We start from the raw sequence: 22,578 nt of genomic DNA, 5'->3' as shown, positions 1-22,578 counted from the left end.
CTCTTCAATCGTGGACTTGGGCTGAGTGCATTCAGCGATTTGGCAGCTGGACTGCATCAGTCGTACCGGTTGGCTGTTCACCCGTCCGGTGTCGTCGGCCGACACCCTCTCCATGTGGTGACCTGGCTTTCCTCTTGACTGTGATCTGTCCCTCATCGTAACCTATCCTCCGTCCGATCTGGCCGTGGCGTTCTGCACTAAAAAATAAACCCAATCTCACGTCTCGATCCGTTCCTTCCTCCCAAGCCAACCATTTGCAGCCGACGCGCCTTAAACTCCCCACAGCCACCCCAGCCTGTCTCGTGACCCGGCCCGGCCCGGCCCGGCCCGAGCCCGGCCTGCAGCAGCTGGCCGACGGCCCCTCAAGTGACCGGCGCCACCCCCGTTCCGCAGGTGTCGGTGCTGAGCGACGTCGGCGTCTCGCAGGACCCGGCGCTACGTCACATGTGCTGCCATGCCGAGTACCTGGCCGTCTTCACGCGCACGCAGCACTTTATCATGCGCGGCGACGGGCCGCTACCGTTCGACGTACGCCACTACATCGCCATCATGGTGAGCGCCGCCGGACGCTGCCGGGGGTCATCCTACGCGCCGCGCGACGGATGGCGGATGCGAACACGAACGGGGAGGGGGCGGGTGGGGGTGGAGAGGGAGCTCAGCGCTGTGTGCGGTCGTCGTGTCTGTTAGCCCGGAAGTGTGAGAGCTCCTCAAGTCGGGACCGAGCTCGGCGGCGACGGGCTGCGGCCGGCCGTCTCAGGGTGACCTGCCCGACCCACCGATGGGACGGCACGGCTGGGCGCGGCTGCCGAGCCGGCCCGTGGTCCGGCCGAGCCAGCCGACTTCGACGTGCACGTTCTCGCGCGCTCCATGACGCCGGCTGTGCCGTCTGCTGTGGTGGTATCCAGGGCAACAAATAGAGGCATTTACAGAGAGGCCGTCTCACGCGGGGTTCCGACAGCCGCGGCCGGAAGTCTGCGTCGAGGCAGCCACCTCGCCCGTCTGGGCCGGGCGGGTGGCCGGACAGACTCTGACCCCTCCGCCGCGCAGTGCCGCCGCGCAGTGCCACCCGAGCCCGCGCAAGCGGTATACAGCTGGCAATGAGGAAGTGAGCTCGGTGGCGGCTGTTGCCGCCAGCGTTCCGCTACCGCTGCGTAAGCGCCGTCGTCTCCCTCATGAACCGTCCAGATCCGTCCAAGGTCGCTGGTTCGCGCGGGGGAGCGGCACCGGGGCAGCCGTCCTCTTCATTAACAGCAGGCGACAGCAGACAGTGGCTCTGGCCGTCGCGCGACCGCAATTTGTCCGTTTTGGTGCTTGCTGCACAATGGGCTGTTCTTTAATCCGGGCCAGCGGTGGGAAAAGAGCTGCACAGCTGATTGGATGATCTAAGAAGCGGTGGGAAACTTTTGCATGGTGGATTTGTTCGCCTTTGTGCCACGCGCCTTTTAAAACCGCGCGCATTATCCAAATGTGGTACTCCAGCCTCTCTTTGTAAACCGTTGGCTGCAGTCAGCACCCAGCCCCTGCCCCAGTCTCCTTCTGTGAGACGCTGGCTGTACCCAGCACCCAGCACCCAGCTCCCGGCCAGCGCGCCGGCTTGACCCACATGTCGGCGCCTCCTTCCGTATGTTTCCAGACGGCCGCCCGCTGGGTTGGGGCCGGCGCCGCGGCCGCTGATGGGTCGTCACCTCGCAGGCGGGGCCCGGGCTCTTTTCCACATAATCATCTTCGTCATCATCATCATATCATCATCATGTCTCACTGCGCCGCCGGCCGGAAGACGGCCAGGCGTGCTCGAAAGCCGGCCTAGTTACCAGAGGGCTAATGCCGGCGGACGCTCTCATCACCCGCTCGAACGGGGGATCCTTTGAAGGGTTATGGCGGACGAAAGCGCGGGTAGGGGCGAATGTGATTTGTATATCATGTCATTTCATGCAGCGCCATACGATTGGTGTTGATTTTGGAGTGATATGGGGTGAGGCACAGGCGCGGGCGCTGGGTCCCACTGCCCCCATTAACCCGCCGCCACTGACTGGCCGTCAAGGTCATGCCGACACCTCGCGCTGCAGCGCGGCCATTGACCCCCACCCGGGCCCCGCCTGTCGTACGAATAAAGGCCACGGACGCGAGAGCGCTGCCGCCTGACCGCCCCGCTGCAGCAGCCGGGCAGAGGGTGACGGACGGGTCGCCGGCTCCCCAGCGCGCCGGCCGCTCGGCGCGCCGCCGGAGCAGGCAGCACGCCACCCTCCAGCGGCCTTCACTGAGAGAGCGAGCCGACGGAGGCCGCTTGGCGCCGGCCCCACAGAACGGCTCCGGGCCGACCTCCACCTGAAGTCGCTTCGACAGCGGCGCGCAGGCGGCCCGCATTCATCGTGCGCCACGCCACCACGCCGCTCTCTTCTGGAGCCAGTGACGCGCGCTGGCAGCGCCGGGCGCCAGCGCTGGCGCCAGCATCAACAGCCGCGTCGGCACGGCGGCGATGCCGGCGAAAACACACCTCGGCCTGCAGCAGACACGTGCGGGCAGCGCCGTTAGAGGTCCAGCGACCTTGACCCGGCCGGCCGCCGCCGGCGCCGGGGTTACGGGCGCCGCCGGGTGCCCAGGGTCCGCACCGAGTGCCCAGGGGCCACCGTAAAGGTCGATGAGGCAGATGGGGCCATCAGCCGCCCGCGAGGATCAGGGGTGGCAGGTCAGGAACGCGTCATTGGCTGGCAACGCCGTGGGACGTGAACTGGGCCGCTTTCTGATGAAAATGGCAATTGTTTGTTGCTTATGCCCGAACTTTTCCACACGTTGGCATTTCCTGCCTGATGCCTTCGTCATTTCGAGGCAATTGACTGCATTGTCGGTTCACTGCGGCGGTCAGCGAAATTGCGCTCATCATCTTTCATCGCCGGAGTCCAATTCTTGCGCGCCTGGCTGCGACTGTCGGCGGTGACAGCCGCTGTCGCGACGGCGCTCGACGCTTCACTCGGCCACAGGGAGGGCTGCTGATAATGCCAGGCAGGCTGGAGTGATGCCGGCTGATTGTGACCGGGCTGCTGATAATGCCAGGCAGGCTGGAGTGATGCCGGCTGGTTGTGACCGGTCGGTCGCCTCAGCAGAACTGGTTGGAGCGTCTGCCGGCTCGAGTGGGCCCGGTCACGGCGCCTGGCTCCAGCGAGGACAATTGGACGGACTCCTTGGACTCTCAGCTGTTATTGACTGCGCTCAACCTGTTGCTTTGAGCCGTCAGCTCTGCTAGCTTAGGTCGCGTGCCTCCTCAGGTAGCTGGGATTATACACTCCTGCGGGCTAGATGGATTTACTCCTGCTGGTCGGGGTCGGTTGCGCCCGCTGGCCGGAGTCGCGCTCTCCCGCTGGCAGTGCTCGTTTGCTCCCGATGGCTGAGGTCGTTCGCCGCTCGTAGCCGGAGTCATTTTTCCCTGTCCTGGGGTCGGACGCTGAGGCGGGACGCGGTGGCGCGCGCCCCACAGGAGACGGACCGGGCTGGCTCGTCGGCGCCGCCGCTGGTGGAAATTTCCACTGGTGCCGGGTCGGTGCGGCCCGACCGATGCGGCCTGACCGGGCGGCCGGCCCGTACAGCTTGGGAGCTGAGCTCTATCAGATGCCGTGCGGCTCTATTCAAAGTCAGCTGTCAGGAACGCACGGGGCGATCGAGCCGGCGCAGCAGGCTCGCCGGCTGCGGGTCCGGCCGCCGGAGACGGCTCAGCGGGCGGGTCCGGCCGCCAGAGACGGCTCAGCGACGGGCTCGCCGGCTGCGGGTCCGGCCGCCAGAGACGGCTCAGCGACAGGATCGCCGGCTGCGGGTCCGGCCGCTAGAGACGGCGCAGCGCGCGGGTTTGGTCTGCCCGCCGGCCGCAGGGCGCTTCAGGCTAATTGCTGTTTGCGAGCATTCGCAATTGGGATAGTTTGGGGTGCGGGTGAATCATTAGGCTTATTTGCCGCTCCAGGATTGGGAGGGGAGTACCGGGGAACAAAGGGCGGTGATGCCAGCCACAGACGGTGGCGCACGTTTGTGAAACAACGGCGATCGCAGCTCTCTGACATGATTTTTTTTAGAATTCATCCCTGATGCTGTCCATCCTCCATCTTGTTTCAGTAGATATCAATCGTGTATTCAGACACGGATCTGTCAGGGGAACGTGCTGCCTTTCAAATATAGGACTTCCTGGAGATCAGGAGGGGGGGGGGGGAGAATAAGAGGGTCTTAGGTCCTGAATGTCAATCCTGAAGGCACCATGCCTACCTATGGGGGCCGATGCTAAAATTCAAAAACATCAATGACCCCATTCGCCCCCCCCCCCAAGGTCAGTGGTCGCCAACTTGCCAAGTATCTTGCCAACGGCAGCCTCCGCTATCTGACATGCTGGAAAAACATCCTGAAATATCTCCGACATGTTGACAAACAGGAATTTTGCCAGACGATAGACAGAAACATTTATTTCGACGCGTAAACAAATCAGGTGCAGCGCGTTGCATGGACTGGTGGCACCTGGATGTTATCCATATATCAAAATTCATTTACATGCTGTTTTTACACGATTATGAGGCATTATAAGATGCAAGTGCTTTATGTGATTTGATATCAAATGGCTGAAAAAAACATTGAGCTTGACGGTGCGGGCAGAATGACACTACAACGCTTGCGCTACAAAATAGTGCCATAACCACTTTTTCCCCGCCATCTTGATGCCATGGATGGACTTAAATGCAGCCATACACTCACAACCCTGCACATCGCCGGGCAGGATCTCACTGCCCTGCATACCGCCGAACAGGGCCTCACCACCCTGCATACCGCCAAACAGGGTCTCGCTGCCCAGTATGCCGCCGATCAGGGCTTATGGTCGCCCTATGAGTCGACTGTATGGGATTGACTCCCGGCGCGTGCCCGTGGTGCCAGGTCCGCCACCTGTCACTTAGCGCCGCAGCTGAACGCGATCCGGGCTGGTTTCCCGCTTTTGTTTGGTCTGACCTGGTCTAGTCTGGGTTGTTCTGATCTGGTCTGGTCTGGTCTGGCCCGGTCTGGTCTAGTCTAGTCTGGTCTCGTCCGATCTGATCTGGTCTGGCCCGATCTGGTCTGGTCTGGTGTGGTCTGATCTAGTCTGACCTGGTCTGACCCGGTAATCGGTCAGTCCTGCGGGCCGCCCGCCAGCGTCCCGCGAGCCGCCTTCATGGCCAGCCGTCATGCTACTCTGCGCACCAGTGCGGCTTTCTCCCCATATCACCCGTTCCAGCTGCTCAGGACAGCCGTGCAAAACTGGTTATTTCGCAGTTTCCCGGGATGCCGGGAGTGGTTTGGCACGTCGGCCGACACCCGGGCAGGCGGGGCCGACTGCAGCCGCTGCAGTGCTGGCCGCAGCGGCCGGGCCGGGCCCAGGCTGCACGCGCCGCCACAGCGCCGGTATCGCCGAGTCCTCCCCGTGCCATCCGCATCGGGGTCCTGTTTATGACCAGCGGACGGCGGGCCGGCTGGTGGCATGCGGGGGCACCGCTGAGCCCCCATGCAAATAGCGCACCACATCACCGCACCTAGTACACCGCATCATGCAGTCCACGGACAGCATAGGCCTGGGGCCTCGCAGCTGAGGCTGGCGGAACGGGCTGTTGCCGGGGCCCCTCCAAAGTCGACAGCGACGAACGCGGACGGGTGGGTAGGCGAGCGGGAGGAGTTCGGTCCGCGACGAACGATGTGGGGTGTGGAGGCGAGCGGGAGGAGTTCGGTCAGCTGTGGTGTGCCTCCGCGCCGTGACCGCTGGCTTATGGGCATGTAACCTGACGACCACAGCACGAATGGCCGTGGTGAGCGCATGACGTCACGAACAAACTACCGCGCAGAAGTAATTCAGGTTGATTGGGAAGGACGAAGCGGTTGGACTCAGTTCCCTCTGTTTTAATTTGTACGTCGTCATGCGTCTCGTGACTGAGGTTGGATGGACCCGATGCTCGTAGTCCCATTTTGGATGGAGCCTTCATAATGGACACCTTGAGTGACGTTTGGCACGACTTGCCCCGTCGTGGTCTGATTTGGTCAGGATCGCGTGCTGAGTGCGGCCGTGGGCCTGCCTGTTGGCGTCGGCCTGGTGTTCACCCCGAGCTCGGCGCGTCCCCACTCCCGCCGACGTCAGCGCTTCAGTCCGACCGTCTGGTCGTGCCGTGTGCCTACGATGGACGCTCGGGCGAAGGACTTGCGACCCGCGCCTGGCGACTGCCAACGCCACCCGGCTGACCCGCGTCGCGGCCGCCGCAGGGCGATGTGGTCTTTACCATGGCCGTGCGGACTGGTGCACGGCGCCGGCTGCGACCACAGGCATGGGTCAGGGGTCAGAGGGTCCGCCGGCGGACGGCTCGACGGCGGCGCCCTAAAGTAGCCCACCAGTCGATGGTCCGTCGCCATTCTGCGGAAAAGTCCCGTCCTGTCACGAACCGCCAAGCAAACAAACGTCACTGAAGGCTTATCGGCGTTTCCGGCGAGCCCTGTCGACATGCAGCGCGCACTGCATCGCTGTGCGATAGACGATTCATCGGCCAGAGCGGCCAACGCCGCGGCTCGGCACTATCGCGCCGGGCGAAGCGCCGGGCCGTATTTCCATCGGTCGTCGCGGCTAAAGGTCGCCCGTCTTCCACCCCGTTCGCAGGTGGTCGACTTTGGCGCGTTCGCCGGCCAGCCCGCCGCCCAGCCCACCGTCCGCTGTCGCAGATGGCCAACTCTGGCTGTTGGGGAGCTCGCGTCAGCGCCGGCCGCCCCGCTGAGCGCAGCGGAACGGCGCGGAATAGTTGTCCGCCTGCCAGCAGGGTCAGGAGCGGCCGGCGACCTTGCTCGCTCACGGCCGGCGTGTCGGCTCCGGGGAGGGAAGGGGGGGGGGGGGGACGGGGAGTGAAGCGCCGACGCGCGATACTCCAGGCTGAGGTGCAGTAGTGCCCTCTGCTGACGTGGAAGATTCTGGGCGGACGCGGGTCAGGCGCCGCTCCCCCCTCGCACCCATCTGTTTGCCCGGTTTGCTCGTCGAGCAGCTGGCTCTGCGGGCGCATGTGACGGTGTGTGCGTGCGCGTGTGCGTGTCTGCGGCCTGGGAGGGGACGCTGTTGCCAGGCGGAGGTTTCAGCGCGCACCACCCGCCTCGCCCGACTCGGGGGAGGGGACGCACACCAGGAGGGCGCGTGAGCTGGCACGCAGCTGGCGGTCGGCCATGCTATCCACCGGCTTAGCTGGGCAGCGCAGAGGCGCGGCCGCAGCGTGGCTCAGTCTGGCACACCGGACGTGGGTTGGATGAACGCCTGGGTGCGCAGGACAGACGCCGGCCTATGACGAAGACGTATTGGCCGCATTCGACCGACAAATAATAGCCGATAATTGTCACCATTTATGTCATGTTCGTGGACGCCATTTCAAATAATTGTACAGTATTCCGAATAGTCTTCCGAAATTACCAATCGGCCGAATGCGGTCCTAGACCCATAACAACACACACACACACACACACACACACACACACACACACACACACACACACACACACACACACACACACACACACACACACACACACACACACACACACACACACACACACGCACGCACGCACGCACGCACGCACGCACGCACGCACGCACGCACGCACACGCACGCACGCACGCACGCACGCACGCACGCACGCACGCACGCACGCACGCACGCACGCACGCACGCACGCCGGATAATGACAGTAGCTGACACGGACAGGGCGACACCAGACGCTTTCTAGGCCACAGAAGGCACCGACCTGTACCGATCGGAGCTGAGGCTGGCGGCGGAGGCTACATGGGCACGGACGTTGTGACAGAGTAAGCGGACGCAGACGGGACCGTGGGCCAGACCACTGGCGGAAAAGAAATACATGTGATGGCGTCAACAGCCAAGTCAGAGCGACGAGGTCGACGAAAGATCGCCGCAGGTGGGACAGCGTGCGCGGGGAAGGCATCAGAGGACGTGCGGGGAAGGCATCGGGGAGATCGCGGAAGAGTCGAGCCCCCATTCCCTGTATTGTTCCGCAGGTGTGTGAAGGACTTCATACAATCTTGCGCTCATCAGCTGAGGAAAAGTGTCGTAGTAATTCCTAATCCGCTCTACAGCTTGCGATAGGGGCTCAGCGGCTGGATTTTCTAAGGGGGAGGGGTATAGCGGCTAGGTCGCTCGGCTCTGGACCTTGTCGGTCCGTGGTTGAGCCCCTGCCACGCAACGACCGCAGCCTTCAGGATACCTGAGGAAGGCACCCCGTCTCGAGATGGCCCTGGCAGTTGGTGACACGTAAAGGCCCAATCATGAGTGCAATTCTCCTGTGACGCTCTTGCGAGACAGCGGTGCGGAGGGTTTAGCGTTCCGTACGTTACCATAACATGACCATCCCGGACCAGATCGGTCTTCTTCGGCTAGGTGTGAGCTGATTTCTCCTTGCTGGTTGGGCCAAACAATGCCCCCGTTCTGGGATACGTACTAAGCGTCTCTGAACTGTCTCTCCAGCTCCTGTCCCCTGGACCAGAGAGGCGGCAGACAGTGCGAAAATTATGTGCGTGATGCATTAACAGGTTGTTGTAGACGCTGCAATTAGCGTTGCGTATGGTGTGCGAGTCTTCCAGAAACACGTCTTGATGGTGGATCTGAGATGTCTCACCAATCTGCCATGCTCAAAGCATTGCTTCTTTCCCGCCCTGTGAATGGTGACGACAAAAATAGCTGACGCGAGTTTTGCCAGCAACGCAAGGGATTTAAACAACTGCACTTGCATCATGCTCTCCTCTCTGAGCCAACAGTTAAGTAAGTCACAAGTCGCAACTGCTGTCAACTCGCGACTGAGTTTCGCTTCGTCTCTTCCGTTCTGCTCACGCTGCAGCCGCCGGCCAAATTTAGCGGTCACGACTGCAGCGCGATGGATCGGGCGCCGGCCGAGGACGCCAGCTGGGCGCCGGCCAGCTGGCCACCAGCGGCGGCCGTGAGCGGCATGTATCCGCGCTCGGAATAGACGCGGCGAGGCCCAGCGGGCAGCTTCCAGGTCGGGGGCTCTTCCGGGCTGACCGGTGGCAATGACCCCTCCAGCCGTCCTGGAACGAGACGGCTCGCGGCCAGGGAGCAGGCGACAAGCGGGACACGGGACATGGGCAAGCGGCAAGAGGGCACGAGAGAGGGCACGGGGCAGGGAGGAGGGGGCAGGCGGCAAAGCGTAGGGGGCAAGGACAGGGAGCAGGGAATGACGGGCCCGCGTTGTGTCATGTGGGAAAACACCGTGCCAACTTCCGCGGCATCTCATGCGGTGTTGTTCCGGAGGTTGCGGTGCTGGTGGCGCGTGTCGGCCGCCCCGCCGCGGTGCTGGTGGCGCGGGTCGGCCGCCCTGCCGCGGTGCTGGTGGCGGGGTCGGCCGGCTTGCCGCGGTGCTGGTGGCGCGGGTGGGCCGCCCTGCCGCGGTGCGGCGCGCGGTGCGACTGTTCGCGTCGGCGTCGGCCTACCTGAGCGCGCAGCGGCTATCGCGTGCGGCCGCCGCCGACCGCGCCGCCGCTCGCAACTCCACGTGCCTCGCACGTGATCTGGGCTCGGGCTGGGTGCGCGCCCTCCCCGATCGCTGCGGTGTGGGGAGAGGACGGACTATGAGTAATGGAACACCCGCTGAGCCGCTGCACTTTGCACGCTGCATGGCTTGGAGGTCATGTTTTGCATTTGGCAGCAGAATGGCCGCCAAAAACAATAGAACACTGGCGCACGATAATAGAATGGCCCTGCGCCAACTATGCAGCCACAAAGCTCACACCTACGCAGCTACGCTCGCTGCGCTTACACAACTCAACGCTCACATTGTGCGAGGACTTCATCGCAGAGGTTCGAAACCCGGCGGCGCTATGGGCTGGCAGCACCAGCATGACATTCGTCGTATTCCCTTCATTAAAAAAGAAATAAAACGCTCCTCACGTGATGTTTACAATCACAAGTGTCCTGTTGATGACTCAGCAGCGCGGCATTTTGGAGCGGCGCGCTGTTTTCGCGAAACCTCCGCGCCGAAGGCCCGCGCCGCAGCAGGGCACAGTTGACCTGACTCCCCTCGGCCGTGCTGCACCTGGCCGCGTCGTTCCGTGGCCCGACGGCGCTGACGGCGGCGTGGGCAGGCGTCCCCTGAGTCGTCGGCGGAGGGACCAGGGAGCACAGCCGCCGCCCGCCGCCCGCCGCCCGCCGCCCGCCGCGACGACCCGCGAGCCGCGCCCGTCAGCGCTGTCGGCGCAGCTCAGCTATCGGGGCCGACCTCACTCCGGTGTCATCGCCCCCACCCCCGGTGTCATCGGTGTCAGGAGAGCGAGAGGCGAGCGTCGCTGGGGAGGTGTCGCCCGTGCCTCTCGAGGGTGCTGGCGCCTGTGACGGTGTCGGGGCGCCCGCCGCGTGGCGCTCGCGCCGACATACTTGGCGCCGCTTGTGCCGGTCGGCCGAGCCTCGACAGCAGAGCCGGATCATCGCCGCCTCCATCGCCACCAGATCTCGCACCGAGCCCGGTCGTCCGTCACGTGACACGGTCTGCTGACGTCACTGTGGTGCGCTGAGCGACTGCCGACGCCGGCCCGGGAGTGCCTGCTGACGCGCGGCGGTCTCCGAGCGCCGATACGGTGTGTCGGAGGTATGACGTGACGCCCGGTGCGGACCCGGCGGCGGACCCGGCGGGAGGCCTCTCACGAGTGCCGCACCGCTCCAAGTCAGGCCACACAATGACTGCCGGTCGCAAGCGGTCTGTTATTGGACAGCGGTGGATTCTGCGAAGTCAGCGCCGGCCTCCCAAGAGGCTTCGGGTGTCGGGTGAGAGGTCAGGGCGGCCCGCCGCCAAACGAGGGCGGGGTCGGGCGAGAGGTCGGGGCGGTCCACCACCGGACGGGAGTGGAGTCGGGTGAGAGGTCGGGGCGGTACGCCACCGGACGGGAGTGGGGTCGGGTGAGAGGTCGGGGCGGTCCACCACCGGACGTGACTGGGGTCGGGTGAGAGGTCGGGGCGGTCCGCCACCGGACGGGAGTGGGGTCGGGTGATAGGTCGGGGCGGTCCGCCACCGGACGGGAGTGTGGTCCGGTGATAGGTCGGGGCGGTCCTCCACCACACGGGAGTGGGTCGGGTGAGAGGTCGGGGCGGTTCGCCACCGGAAGAGAGTGGGGTCAGGTCACCAGGCGCCCCTGCTGGCGCAAAGCACGGAGCACTAGAGATACTCAGGCGTCAGGGTCTTGTGCTGTACCGAACCCGAGCCTGTATAATTGCTTTCGTATAATAACGTCGTGCGTGCGTCTCTGCAACGACATTGTGCCTTTGCTTGAAGGGGCGGGACCTATGGAAACGCTATTATAATGCTGTTCATGATGCAGCGAGTTGAAAATCCAGAGTTCAGAGAGCGGCTTTTCAGCTGTGATAAATATCGGGCAATGAAGTATTGCCTCTTCCATGCGGTGTTTTTGACCACGACACTATGACTTCTGCACAGAACTCTGAGAATTTTAAGTACCACACAAAATGTGCCCGCTTTCCCGGATAAGACCAAACGTCACGTAATGCTTACGCTGTGGCGTTGTAATAAAGCTTCTTGCAAAAAGAATGTCAATCTCGTGGGCTGCTGCTTTCCCTAATCCTTTTTGTTGTCCTTGTTGTCTGTCGGTGTCACAAGACAACGCCATGAGCGGGAATTGTGACTCAAGCTATCACAAAACGAAAACTGACTTCGAGTCGAGCGACCTTGGACAGACATCCAAAATGTGTTAATGCAGCCATCCTCTTTCTATGCCAGCTTATGAGCTTATGTAAAAGGAATGCACCACAGTTGAAGATATTGGCGCAAGCATCAGATATGACGCAATAAGCTCAATGGTAACTATTGGCATTCTTTTAAGTAGAAAGGGCTTTTCCAGACAACACAATTTCTCTGTTTAGTAAATATGCTCAACGCGTCGTTGTTTGATAACGTCATCGGTACCTGGCACATTGCTCGAGTCAGATGATGGTCGTTTTGTCTGGAAATGATGCTCATGAATGCCAGGTATGAGCGATTGGACAATTGTATTTTTATTGGTCTTGATTGCCGCATGGCCATAGGTATGACAGGATTTGAATGATATTATAGCGTCATGGATACCTGGATGGCCTTAAAATAGTCTCCTCGAAATGGTGTGCACATCTTTAAGGGCTGATGGCTCACAAGCTAGAAGGGCTTATATCTAAAGAAAAGCACAGCTGTGAACTGCACCGAATAATCTGCAGGATGGCTGTTTCATTTCAAAACCGCATACACATATGGAACACTCCCTTTAAGCAGCCTTTCGAAAAGATAGGGGTCCGCCCCCCCCCCCCCCCCGCCTCTCTTCCTGACACTGCATCGCATTAACGGCCGGATGGGACGAGGTCGTCGGAGCACAAACGCGGAAAGGACGGCGAGTCAGAACGGAACAATAACGGGTGGGGGCCTCACCAGAGTGGCCCTACAGGAAATGGGGGGAGAGGGGGAATCCTCGACAAAAGCCACACCGTATCGAGAGATCCCGTCCACAGGGAGCAGACAAAGCCTGGCCCCGGGCCGCGGCCGCCGCCCCGCCGCACCGTCACGGAAGCGGCTGGGGAGGCGCCCCCTGACCAGCGGCGGCGGCTCGCTCGCCGCGGCGGTCGACCGGACTCGCCTCGCCTCGGCCTCGGCTCGCGCCCGGGTGCCGCCAGCAGCCCGTCTCCGGCGCTCTCCGAAGCGACCGGCACGCAGCCCGGCGGCGCGCCAGCGAGTCGCACGCTGGGGCGCGGCTGTCACGCGGCGAGCAGGCCATCGGTCCATGGCCAAACGGCTGGCCTGGCCGTCTCTAGACCTAAGGCTGTCATCGTTCCACGCGTGGACGGCAGGCGGCGACGGAGACAAGGATTTATTGCGTGCATGAATTGTCGTCAGTCGTGCTTCCAACGGGGATGGAGGCGGGTTGGAGGCAGCGGCGTCGTTTCACAAGGAGGGCGAGGCTGAACAATGTAAAATAACCCAAGCTACCTCAGATTATGCCAACGAACAGGGTTTTCCACAGATTTGACCTGGCCCACCTTCCCAAAGTTGCAAGGAGGGGGGTGGGTGGGGTGGGCGGAGGCCAGGATGGGGAGCTGAAGCCCTAAACTGAGCAGGACAATGCTCCCTTGGTTGGGGGGGGGGGTCTTGAGAGCTTCTATGAGGGGCGGCGGGGTCTCATAGCCAGTTGTGGCATCCCGTACGTCTTCGTTCTCGTTCCAAACTTAACTCGAGACTACACGCGTTCTCGGCATTTAGTTCGGCGACAAGAAAGCTGTTTGTACGGCGGACCTTGGCCGGCGTAGCTGTCTCGTATGCCCCCTTTTCATCAGCAACGACCCGTCCGCCCTGTCTAAACACTGCCGCTATGAAACTCCGATCTCTTGAGCCGCCTGGTCACGTGATGAGGCACTGGCGGCAGCCAACCAGCAGCGGTCGCGCCTCCGCCCGGCGTGCGTTGATTGGCGGAGCCGCCGGGTGGCGCGACTCGTGTCAATGTCAGCAGGCGCGTGGCATTGTTGGTCCGTCGCCAGCCCGCTCACGCGCGTCCCGTGTCCCCCCCCCCCCCTCCCCTGGGGGCCCGGCTCGTCCTTTGAGTGACCTGCTGACGGGCCCCGGCACTGTATTCTCAGACGGCGAGCTTGTCGCGCAGTTTGTCGACGTCCGCGATGCCGCGTTCGATGGCTCCTACCAGCCCCTCCCCGCGAGCCGCGCGGACCTCTGCCGGTCCCACCGATCCGGCTCCAGTCCCACCGCAGCCGGGCTCCGGTCCCATCGCAGCCGGGTTCCTGTCCCACCGAGCCGGGCTCCGGTCCCACCGAGCCGGGCTTCGGTCCCATCGACCCTGGCTCCGGTCCCACAGAGCCGGGTTCCGGGCCCACCGAGCCGGCATCACTGATCCGGACCGAGATGCCAGCTGTTCCAGCGGTCCCCACCGCCGGCGAGCCCGTCCGCTCCGTGCCCGATAGAACAGAATTTGACGGGATGGTTTGCTGCATATGAGCTGGGAAGAGTCTGCCACAGATGACCCCATTCGGACCTAAGTGTCGTCCCTGACCCATTATATCTTGTGCCGTTTAAAAATACTTTTCAAAACTCACGCGGGCGACCATGTCAGCCCCACTTTTTTCGTCTGCGCCAGATTCGAAGAACATGCAAGCAGACAGCGGCTTGCGTGCGCGCGCAGCGCTTAAGTGAGCATGCACGGTGCAGCTTCGCCTGATGATGGCCGTTTCTGGAATGAAATCCGGTTTGACTTGTGTACCATGACCCATTTATTTTAAATGCGGCTTCGCAGATCTTTTCGGAGTAGCGGAAGACCCTGTAGGACCGACATCAGCTAGGGAGTCGCTGTGAGTGGTCTTTTCTCGGAGTATATGGCTAGACATATATTCTGGTACACTTCAGCCCGCGCATATCTCGTCATTACTTTTGTATACATAGTTTGGATAACGCCAAAATTATTTCCGATTCTTGTCAGTGACATGGACAGGCTGCATGGCGTCAGCGTATTCTGGTCTGGTGTTGTCCATAGCGACATCGATCTTCTCCCAACCCAGCGATGAACGCGCCGCTACCGCAGTCAGATGTGTATAATGCCGCCGGCGTCTCGTTCGAGCGGCCTCCGCCAGAGGCGCCAGTGCGCCACCCGACCCGAATGTAAACACGTATGACCTACAGCGAACCCGGACGGCTGGCGGTCGCAGGGCGCGCTTCCGTGCCGCCTGCTTCCTGGAGCTCAGGCGGCAACCGACACCGCCGTCTGAGCCATGACAGTGGCCGGTCTGTCCAGCCCCGGCCCGAGCCCACGCGCCTCGCACCTCAGGGACACAGGCGACTTCGGCCGGGGGCGGCCGGCCGGCTGTTGCGGCCGGGCGCGCACCACGTACGCCCATTGAGAACTGGACGGGGCGGGGTGACTGCAATAACTTGGCGACAATTAGCATAAGCCTTTCGGAGCGCTGGAGGCTGCGCCGCAAACGAGCGGGGCGTACCGTGCGCCCTGTCCCACCCTCTGTGAGATGTGCCTACTGCGCCATTGCTGTAGCTCCATGGTCCTTCAGAGGCGCCTTATCGGGCTGGCCAAACACAGCTGTGCGGGGAGCGGCGGGGCCAGGCCTGCCCGTTGCTGGGCGGTGACATGCCGCGGTCCAGTCCCGTTGAGTAACGCGCAATTCTCCAGGAGACCCGCTCTTCTGAGAACGACGAATTCACTTCCACGGCCTTTCCGTACACAGAGATCGGCACTTCAACGCGGGAATCGCTAATTACCGGCAGAGTTGTTTCAAACTTCAGTTTGCTGTCATAATCCTCGCCTTTCTTTTGACAAGCGCCATTGCCTTCATCTCATAAGAGCGTTGGCAATGAACTGCATTGTCTGGTTGCGTGCTTTTCACATTGATAATGGTGTCTCCAAGCGCTGGTCTCGAATGGTACGCTGTCCCACGCCAGGGTGTTGTTTCCGATCTTTCCGAATAGCCCGAAGCTTGATGCCGCCAGACAAAAACTAGAACAAGGTAGTCCAGGGTAGTATTTCTGCCCTCTTCCACTAATGAGCCTTGCTTGTGCGGTGGTAGGGGATATTTTGATGGACAGAACATTCGCCGCGGCCACTATTTTCAATTCTTCTTCATTTGAAGTCAAAAGTTTATTCTTGGTATTGCCAGGTCCACTGTCATGAGATCTTCACCACCACCACAATTGAAATAGTGGCGGCAGGCCCCGTGAAGAAATCCGGCTCACCTATCTCCTCTGACGATGCATTAAGACGCCACATGATATTGATGTCACGTGATATGGGTTTACTCCTTTTGTTTCTACGCAACGTCATATTTCTATGCAACGTCAATAGGGTGAATGCTTGTTTTCCAGGGGATGGGGGTGCGGACGGCGGCCCCTCTGCCCCCCCCCCCCCCCCCGCTTCCGCTGACCATGAACCGACAATGTGTTCCGTTACCTGCACACATGTATTTGACACAAGGGAAACATAGCGCATAATATGTAATTTGTTTCGCCGCGTTGTCGGGGGTGTGACTGCATCCCCCGTTAGCAACCGTTTGTCCGCCCAGGGTGTTTATTTCCACCGGTCGCCGAAACGTCCATCCAGTTTGATCCGATTCCCAATGTCCCATTCTTCGTGATCGATATCGATCGCCGTCCCAGACACGGAAGATTTCAGTGGTTGTCTTGCCTCACTTAACTCCTGTACCGGTTCCCTCGCAGTAGCTTCCAAGGATCGAAAATCCCGCCGCATTACTGGTGGGTGAGCGTTTCCGCCCTTTGCAAAATACATTGGATGACGAGCCCTGGCTCATCACCAGTAAAACTCATTGCTTTCGTGCAGTGGGAAAAGAAGCCGCTTTTAAAGGGCAGCGAAATGGTAAACAATGGCATAACGTGCCGAGGCTACCGCAGCGCAAGGCTTAAAGGCATCAAAAGGAAAAAGAAACGATGGTCGTGAAAGTTTATCTGTTAACGAGAAACATGACAGGAAGAGCACCGCTAACATTTGGAGCGCCCCTCGCGTGCCCCGGGCGCAGGGTCCGGCGGTGGTCTGACCACCTCCCCCCCCCCGTGCCGCTGACGTCCAGCGGAGGAAGCGGACGCCCCGCCGTCACCCCGTGGGGGGCGGGGTCGGTCCAGTTCCCGAGCTTGCGGACCGCTGAGCTTAGGTCCCCGTGTGCCCCGACAGGCGGCCGGCCGGCACCAGAGCTCCGTCGTCGTGGACCAGCTCAAGGACGAGTTCCTGACGAACGGCGGCCAGGCTCAGTGGCTGGACGGCATCCACCTGGCACCGAAGAAACTGCGCGACCTCAACGAGGTCAACAAGATCCTGGCCCACCGGCCGTGGCTGCTGAACAAGGCGCACATCGAGGTGAGGAGTCACACTGTCCTGTTGTGGCCGGCCAGGTGTCCGCTGACGCGCCGCAAATGTGCAAGAAAGGACACTTGGAAACCCTAGTGTCTGGCGTCAAGCGCCATAGATGCCGGGCCGGTTATTTATGCCAGCATCGTGGCTCGCGGCCTTCCTGTGAAGGTGCGTCTGAAGCCGGTAGGGCAAAACCTGGCAGGCTGGGTATCTTCTTTGTTGTTTATCTGTGTTGTACGGCGCGTCGCCTACAATGATCATTTGCGCCCATAGATTAGGCATCTCCGTGAACTCTGATCAGAATGAATCACTGAACTCTGCAAGTCATGCAACATGTTCCCTGTGAGCGGCTCCAGCTGAGCCCGGGTGGCGTCGTGCCGAGACCGTAACACCGCTCGCCGCGTGTGTCGCAGCGCCTGGTCAGAGGGCGCGACAACTGGAGTCTGGGCGAGCTGCTGCAGGCGCTCACCATCCTGGCCCACTATCACGCCGTCTGCTCGTTCGTCCACGGCTGCCGCGTGTTCAGCGACGCCCCGGAGGCGTCGACATCACCCGGTGAGTGCGACAGCACTGGTGCAGTGGTTAGCCCAGCCGACACGAGCGGGCGGACCTCGGTCCGGCCTGGCCGCCAGCCGGCCGCGCCGCGCCCTGCCGCAGCCGCCGCTGACACGAGGTCGGGCACGGGCCGGCTCCGCGCCCCGCTCCGCCCTGCCCGCCACGGCCAGTGCTCGGGGCGGCGCGCTGATTGGTCGACAAGGCCCTGTGTTTGGCCGGCTACGCCGGCGGCTCGTAAGTCAGCGGGCTGAGGTCAGTGCCGGGGGGCTCCGCGGACGCAGGAGTCGGACGCAGGAGTCAGCGGCGAGCGTCGGCTCGGGCCGCTGCGGCCGCACGCGACCCGCTGAGCCCCCCCCCCCCCCCCCCCGGTGACGGCCGCCTGCCACGGCTGCCGGGCTCGGCCGTCCGGGTGCAACGCCTGCACGTACGGGGACGCCGGAATTCGAGTCACGTTTCTGAAAAGAACGCGTGCCTCTCTGTTCCCATTGTCAAGTTATTTTATATTATTTATTGGACTACACTAGGCGGCAGAACCAGAAGGCGACAGACATGTGCTGACTAGAAAGGCTGTGAATCAGCGGAGGCCGCAGCATTTGCACCGCCCGATGTACCAAATGACCGGCCGCCGCGGCGCACTTTAGCTCGTATCGCCGCCCTGATCACCATTAGCAATGCCGCCTCGGCGGTACGCCGCTGCAGCCATGCCGTTACTATTGATAGCTTCAGTGCCGCATCGACCTTCAGTTCGGTCCGATTGCGCTTGCCATTCGTTCGTGCCAGTCAGCAAAAGCCGCTGGATCGGCTCCTGGTAACACGGCGTGGATTCCCGGTGTTAGCAGCGCGCAGGGTGGCGCCAGGGCCGCACGAAACCGGTGGCTGCTGAACCCGGCTGGGCGCGAGGGCAAAACAAGGCAGCATTGGAAGCCGTCTCTCCACGCGACGCCACGCGGCTAGTGCTGGTCTTTTCTCAAAGTTAGGGTGGCCTTGCCTCGGCACTCGCGTATTCCTTCGCCGTTGCGCAGAACACCCCACGACCAGCCCTTGCTTCGCCGTCACGAGCGCGGCTCACGCCAGGGCGCTTTGAGCCCAGAGCGGCGGACTCCCCCGTCCGAGTCCGACGGCCCGGACAGGGGACACGAGCGGCGGGCTTTCCGTCCCGGTCCGACGGCCCGGGCAGGGGACAGAAACGGCGGGCTTTCCGTCCTGGTCTGACGGCCCGGGCAAAGGACAGAAACGGCGGGCTTTCCGCCCCGGTTCGACGGTCCGAGCAGGGGACAGGAGCGGCGGATTCCCGTCAGAATGCGACGGCCCGGGTCACCCTCAAACCGGGCGTCGCTGCACTCGCCCCTGGCGTTGGGAGCCGCGGCCGGGCATCAGCAAGGCGAATCAGGCGTCACCTCTGTGGTGGCGCTCTGCAGCACGTCTGTGCAGCGATGGACCCCCTCCCTCGCGGTTAGTCACTCTGTATCCACCCGGGCTTTTCATGGCGGCCCATGCTGACAACGTGCTAGGATGTAAGCCGCATGCTGGTGCGAAGGGCGCCGCTGTCGATCCTCGGCTCTCGTGATTCGCACAGGATCCGTCGGACGCGGCTTTCGCTTCGACTTTCTCTCCATGTTTTCCGTCATGGCAGTAACGAGCAGAAGCCTCAAGCATATCTATCAACTGTCACCATCCGGCGGCAGAGTTCCGCGGCTCCCGACCTGTCGCTGTGCGAGGCCCCTGTGCCTCAACCCTGCGGAGCCCTGGAGAGGGGAGGGGGGGCACCCCCTCCGGTGCGTCGCGGCGCAGTTCCGTCGCCCGCCAACTTGTGGCACCATCTGCCGCCGGCGGCTGGGCACGGGCGGTCATTTTTCGCGCGCGGCCCGCGTCTGGCGCCGCCCCGCCGGCGGCCGTTTTTTGTCGAGGCGTGTTTGTTTGTTCCGCCGCGCGGTAATTAGACTGGCCCCGCCGGGCTGCCGGGAAGGGGAAGGGGAGGGGGAGGGGGAAGGGGCGGGCTCCGCAGGACACGACGCGACTTGGGTCGGCGCCACCGGCATGGCCTGCTCGGAATATCTCGGTCGGAATATTTCGGCCATGACGTGTACGCTAGACATATGCAAGATGGGGGTGTGCACCCGCGGTCTGGGGGAGGGCGTCGACGTTCGTCGTGCTTTTCGGAAAATCTTGCTTTGGTTGATGTTTCTTCGGGTAAATTGAGACTGGAAGTTCTGGTGGATTGGTTCTCGTGATGCTGCCGCTTGCTTACGTTTTACGGAGACAAGGGTTTATGCACTACGTAGGTTCCTGGCGGGGAAGGTGGCCTCATGAAGGGCATCCTTGACCACGCGCATACGGGGGCTGTGGGTGCTTCTGCCTATTCTTGGTTGCTTATCCGCTGGGGGCGCCGGGGCTTGTCCGTAAGCCACACCCTTTGTCCCCACGGGCGGATTTCCGTATTTGCCCTCGCCGACTGTACGGACGTGGAGGCAGTACCGCACGGGTCTGTCCTCGCTAGGGTCACGAGACCGCAAATCCGTACAGCGGGCCTGCGTCGTGTAAATGGGTTATCAAATGTGTGGGCTCGAAGCCGCCGTAATATCGTTAATTCATGTCCTGGCTGCGTCAGGTCCGAGCTCTCCTCTGTCTGTTTCAAGAACCGCTGTGTTATGTTTACGTGGTTCATGGCCCGCTGATGGAGCATGTGGAAGTCTGAGATGACTTACCCGTCAGCCATGTTTTACGATATGACAGACACGATCTAGATGGAAACATTGCTGAAAAACAAGCCCATAGCGTATGCGTCCTAACCGCAGTGACTGATCGTCCTCGTCCTGACACGCTCCCGCATTTCAAACAGGACGGAAGCTTTCAGCTGCGATTGTTTGTGGTCCAATCAGCATGATCACACTGTGACGGCTGCACCGCCAAAAACCTTGGCAGCTAATCGGGCTCATGTACAGGGCTTAAGTCTATGCCTGATTCAACTGCGCAGCTTATGCGCACTGTGCAATATGAGGGGCTTCCCGCTTCATTGCGCATCGTTAAGGCCGGCCGGCTGGTTACCAGGCCAGCCTCGCACGCAAGTGTGCCGGTTCCCGGCCAACCACTGGGCGTGATCGCTCAGCTTAGCGCCTTGTTCTCGATTCTACCGAAGCGTTATCGCGTTAAATATGCAATAGGAAGGGATGGGCTCTGAACTGGAATTGCCATCTTGAAGACCTTTCGGTGCTGTTCATCATCCTATGCTTCTTTAGACCTAATCCCCTCTAGTTTTTTAGCTAAACGCCCGCGAAAATGGGGATAGGTATACAGGAGGGAGGGGGGGGGGGTAAGGGTATTTCAGTCACCTTGACATTCATGACGTCATGATGACGTCATTCAAATCATGCCATTCCATAAACCATACGGCGCTCAAGGTCAAGAACAGCATAATTGTCGAGGCGCTCATATCTGGTGTTTGTGAGCGGGATTTCCACACATAGCGGCCATCAACTGGCTCTCAGTCAATGGTGTGCAAGGTATAATGACGTAGCCACATAATGATGTATCGACTGAGCATGTACTAAACAGAGAATTCTGCTGTTAAGAGCAGTTTTTGCACTAAAAATCATTCCAATGGTCATAAGTGAGCTTGTTCCATCACATCTGATACTTGTTTCAGCACCTTGAAATGTGAAGCATGCCCTCTAACCAATATCATTAATGTCATTCCCAACCTTGGCTGGCTTGTGTCCCGGGACAATGGTGCCCCGACTGCTCAGGCTATGTCGGGCTACAGGCGTCGCAGTCAGGGCTTCGCCGAGTGAGAAAGGATGGGGAATGCCCGGCTGGAGGCTTGCGTGCGCTCGTCAAGGTAGATCGATAGTACACATTCAGATTCGCGTGTTACATTGGATGTACTCACCAGTTACAATGAAATTTAGATCACAGATGGAGCTGATTACACCGTTGATGAATATATGAGTCACTAAGTGTGAGATCCAAACACAACGGTGTTATTAAAGGTCAAGGTTCAAGGTCGTTCAAGGCGATTACTCACTGAACATTCTTGGACTTCACAGATTTCAACACAATTTGGCTTGTTGATAGGACAAAGCATCAAAATAATAAAATCACACCTCCCAAATGTGGCAATCGAAACCACGTCCGTGAAGAACCGTAGAAGTTCAAGGTCGCTCAAAATCGGACAATTTTGATGACTTTGAAATTTCACACAAGCATTCATATCGTATGGCTCCAACTAGCTTCCAAGTATTAGTGTGGCATTCAAACGTTCGGCTTCCAAACGCTTTCAAATCTGGGAAACTACAGCCTCGCACGTGTTAACATATATACGTTGCATGTCAGCTAAATAGCAGAGAAACTCCTTCGATTACCTTAAAATTTGGCACGAATATGCACCATGTACGCGTACAGTTTTTCACCAAGTGGCAAGTTCTGACATTTGAATTCACGCATTCCAAAGGCTTTCAAACTATGGGATATATGAAATATCTCTAAAACGACACAAACAGCGTCGTAGCATGCCACCAATACCAAGACATGCTTAACAACAGATCTTCAAGAATGTAATTAGGCGTTGCCTCACACATTATGTGAGAGACAACACCCAATTGCATATGTCTTAGAGATACCACATGTCTTTTTAGAGATATATCACATCTCTCATTGTTTGAGAGCCTCTAGAATGCGCAAATTTAAATGTCACAACTTGACACCTGGTGAAAAACTGCACACGTATATGATACGTTTGTACTAAATTTCAAGGTGATCGCGGGAGTCCCTTGGTCTTTTAGCTGGCGTTTTAATGTCACGATCTGATATTTGGAGGTTAGGTGGAGCCATGTGATGTGGATGTTTTTGTGAAATCTCAAAGCAACAAATGTCCGATTTTGAGTGGCCTTGATTTTTCATGGTTGTTTAGGATGTGGTTTTGAATGTCACATTTAGAGAGTGCGATTTTGTTATGTTTGGATGCATTGTTATATCAACAAGCTAAATTGGTTCGAAATCTGTTAAGTCCAGGAATGCTCACTAAGGAATGACCTCGAATGACCTTGAACATCGATTTTAAATAACTCCGTCATTTTTCGATGTCACACTTAGCGACTTATATAATCGTGAATGGTGTAATTAGCTCCATCTGTGAGCTAAGT

At 60.2% G+C, this 22,578-nt stretch overlaps 1 protein-coding gene across 1 annotated transcript in view; it reads left to right on the top strand.

Annotated features, from left to right (window-relative positions):
• Positions 1-22,578, top strand: part of LOC119103952 (sestrin homolog) — a 31,376-nt gene that overhangs the window by 5,680 nt on the left and 3,118 nt on the right. The window contains exons 2-4 of the mRNA XM_037227663.1: positions 394-552; positions 16,709-16,891; positions 17,299-17,440. Coding sequence (XP_037083558.1) covers positions 445-552; positions 16,709-16,891; positions 17,299-17,440 — 433 coding nt within the window. The 5' untranslated portion in view covers positions 394-444. The remainder of the gene's footprint in view (positions 1-393; positions 553-16,708; positions 16,892-17,298; positions 17,441-22,578) is intronic.

The sequence above is a fragment of the Pollicipes pollicipes genome, unplaced genomic scaffold (assembly GCF_011947565.3).
Source record: "Pollicipes pollicipes isolate AB1234 unplaced genomic scaffold, Ppol_2.1 Scaffold_5724;HRSCAF=6776_pilon_pilon_pilon, whole genome shotgun sequence".
Lineage (NCBI taxonomy): Eukaryota > Metazoa > Arthropoda > Thecostraca > Pollicipedomorpha > Pollicipedidae > Pollicipes > Pollicipes pollicipes.
This window is presented reverse-complemented; position numbering and strand designations above follow the sequence as displayed.